We start from the raw sequence: 908 nt of genomic DNA, 5'->3' as shown, positions 1-908 counted from the left end.
GCGCGGGGAGGGCCAGCCTCTCTAACCTCCCTGCTTTGTGTTCTCTCTCTTCCCCAAGGCTGCAAGATCAAAGCCCTGCGGGCAAAGACCAACACCTACATCAAGACGCCGGTGCGGGGCGAGGAACCGGTCTTCATGGTGACGGGACGGCGAGAGGACGTGGCCATGGCCCGGCGGGAGATCATCTCTGCTGCCGAGCACTTCTCCATGATCAGGGCCTCCCGTAACAAGGCTGGCACCACTTTCGGCAGCGCTCCCACCTTGCCAGGGCAAGTCACCATCCGAGTGCGCGTCCCCTACCGTGTGGTGGGCTTAGTGGTGGGCCCCAAAGGAGCCACCATCAAGAGGATCCAGCAGCAGACCAACACCTACATCATCACCCCCAGCCGGGACCGGGACCCCGTCTTTGAAATCACCGGCGCCCCAGGCAACGTCGAGCGAGCCCGGGAGGAGATCGAGACCCACATTGCGGTGAGGACGGGCAAGATCCTGGAGTACAACAACGAGAACGACTTCCTCTCCAGCAGCCCCGACTCCGGCATGGAGAACCGCTACTCGGAGGCCTGGCGGGTCCACACGCCGGCGCCGGGCTGCAAGCCCCTCTCCACCTTTCGGCAGAACAGCCTGGGTTGCATCGGCGACTGCTCCGTCGACCCCGTCTACGAGACCCCCAGGCTGAACGACCAAAACGACTTCAATTACGGTTACCTCTTCCCCAACTACGGGGTGAACAAGCAAGATCTGTATTACGGGGTGCCGGAGTCGGGTGCCCCGATGTGGGCCGGCCAAGAGAACACCAACCCCGTCTCGGTGCTTTTCTCCAAGCAGCAGCGATCCAGCAGCACCGGCGCCATCCACCCCAACTCCCATCGCTCTCCGTCCTCCTCCATTCAAGAGCCCAACCTCTC

The 908-nt window shown here is 62.9% G+C and overlaps 1 protein-coding gene across 1 annotated transcript in view; it reads left to right on the top strand.

The window, feature by feature from the left end:
* MEX3A (mex-3 RNA binding family member A) overlaps positions 1-903 on the top strand; it is a gene marked incomplete at its 3' end in the record, with an annotated part of 1,319 nt that extends 416 nt beyond the window's left edge. The window contains exon 2 of the mRNA XM_010193015.1: positions 59-903. Coding sequence (XP_010191317.1) covers positions 59-903 — 845 coding nt within the window. The remainder of the gene's footprint in view (positions 1-58) is intronic.
* Positions 904-908: the final 5 nt, after the last annotated feature.

Source organism: Mesitornis unicolor, unplaced genomic scaffold, assembly GCF_000695765.1.
Source record: "Mesitornis unicolor isolate BGI_N332 unplaced genomic scaffold, ASM69576v1 scaffold34969, whole genome shotgun sequence".
NCBI classification, from domain to species: Eukaryota; Metazoa; Chordata; class Aves; order Mesitornithiformes; family Mesitornithidae; genus Mesitornis; species Mesitornis unicolor.
The sequence above is the reverse complement of the archived record's forward strand: the minus strand, read 5'-3'. Positions and strand labels throughout refer to the sequence as shown.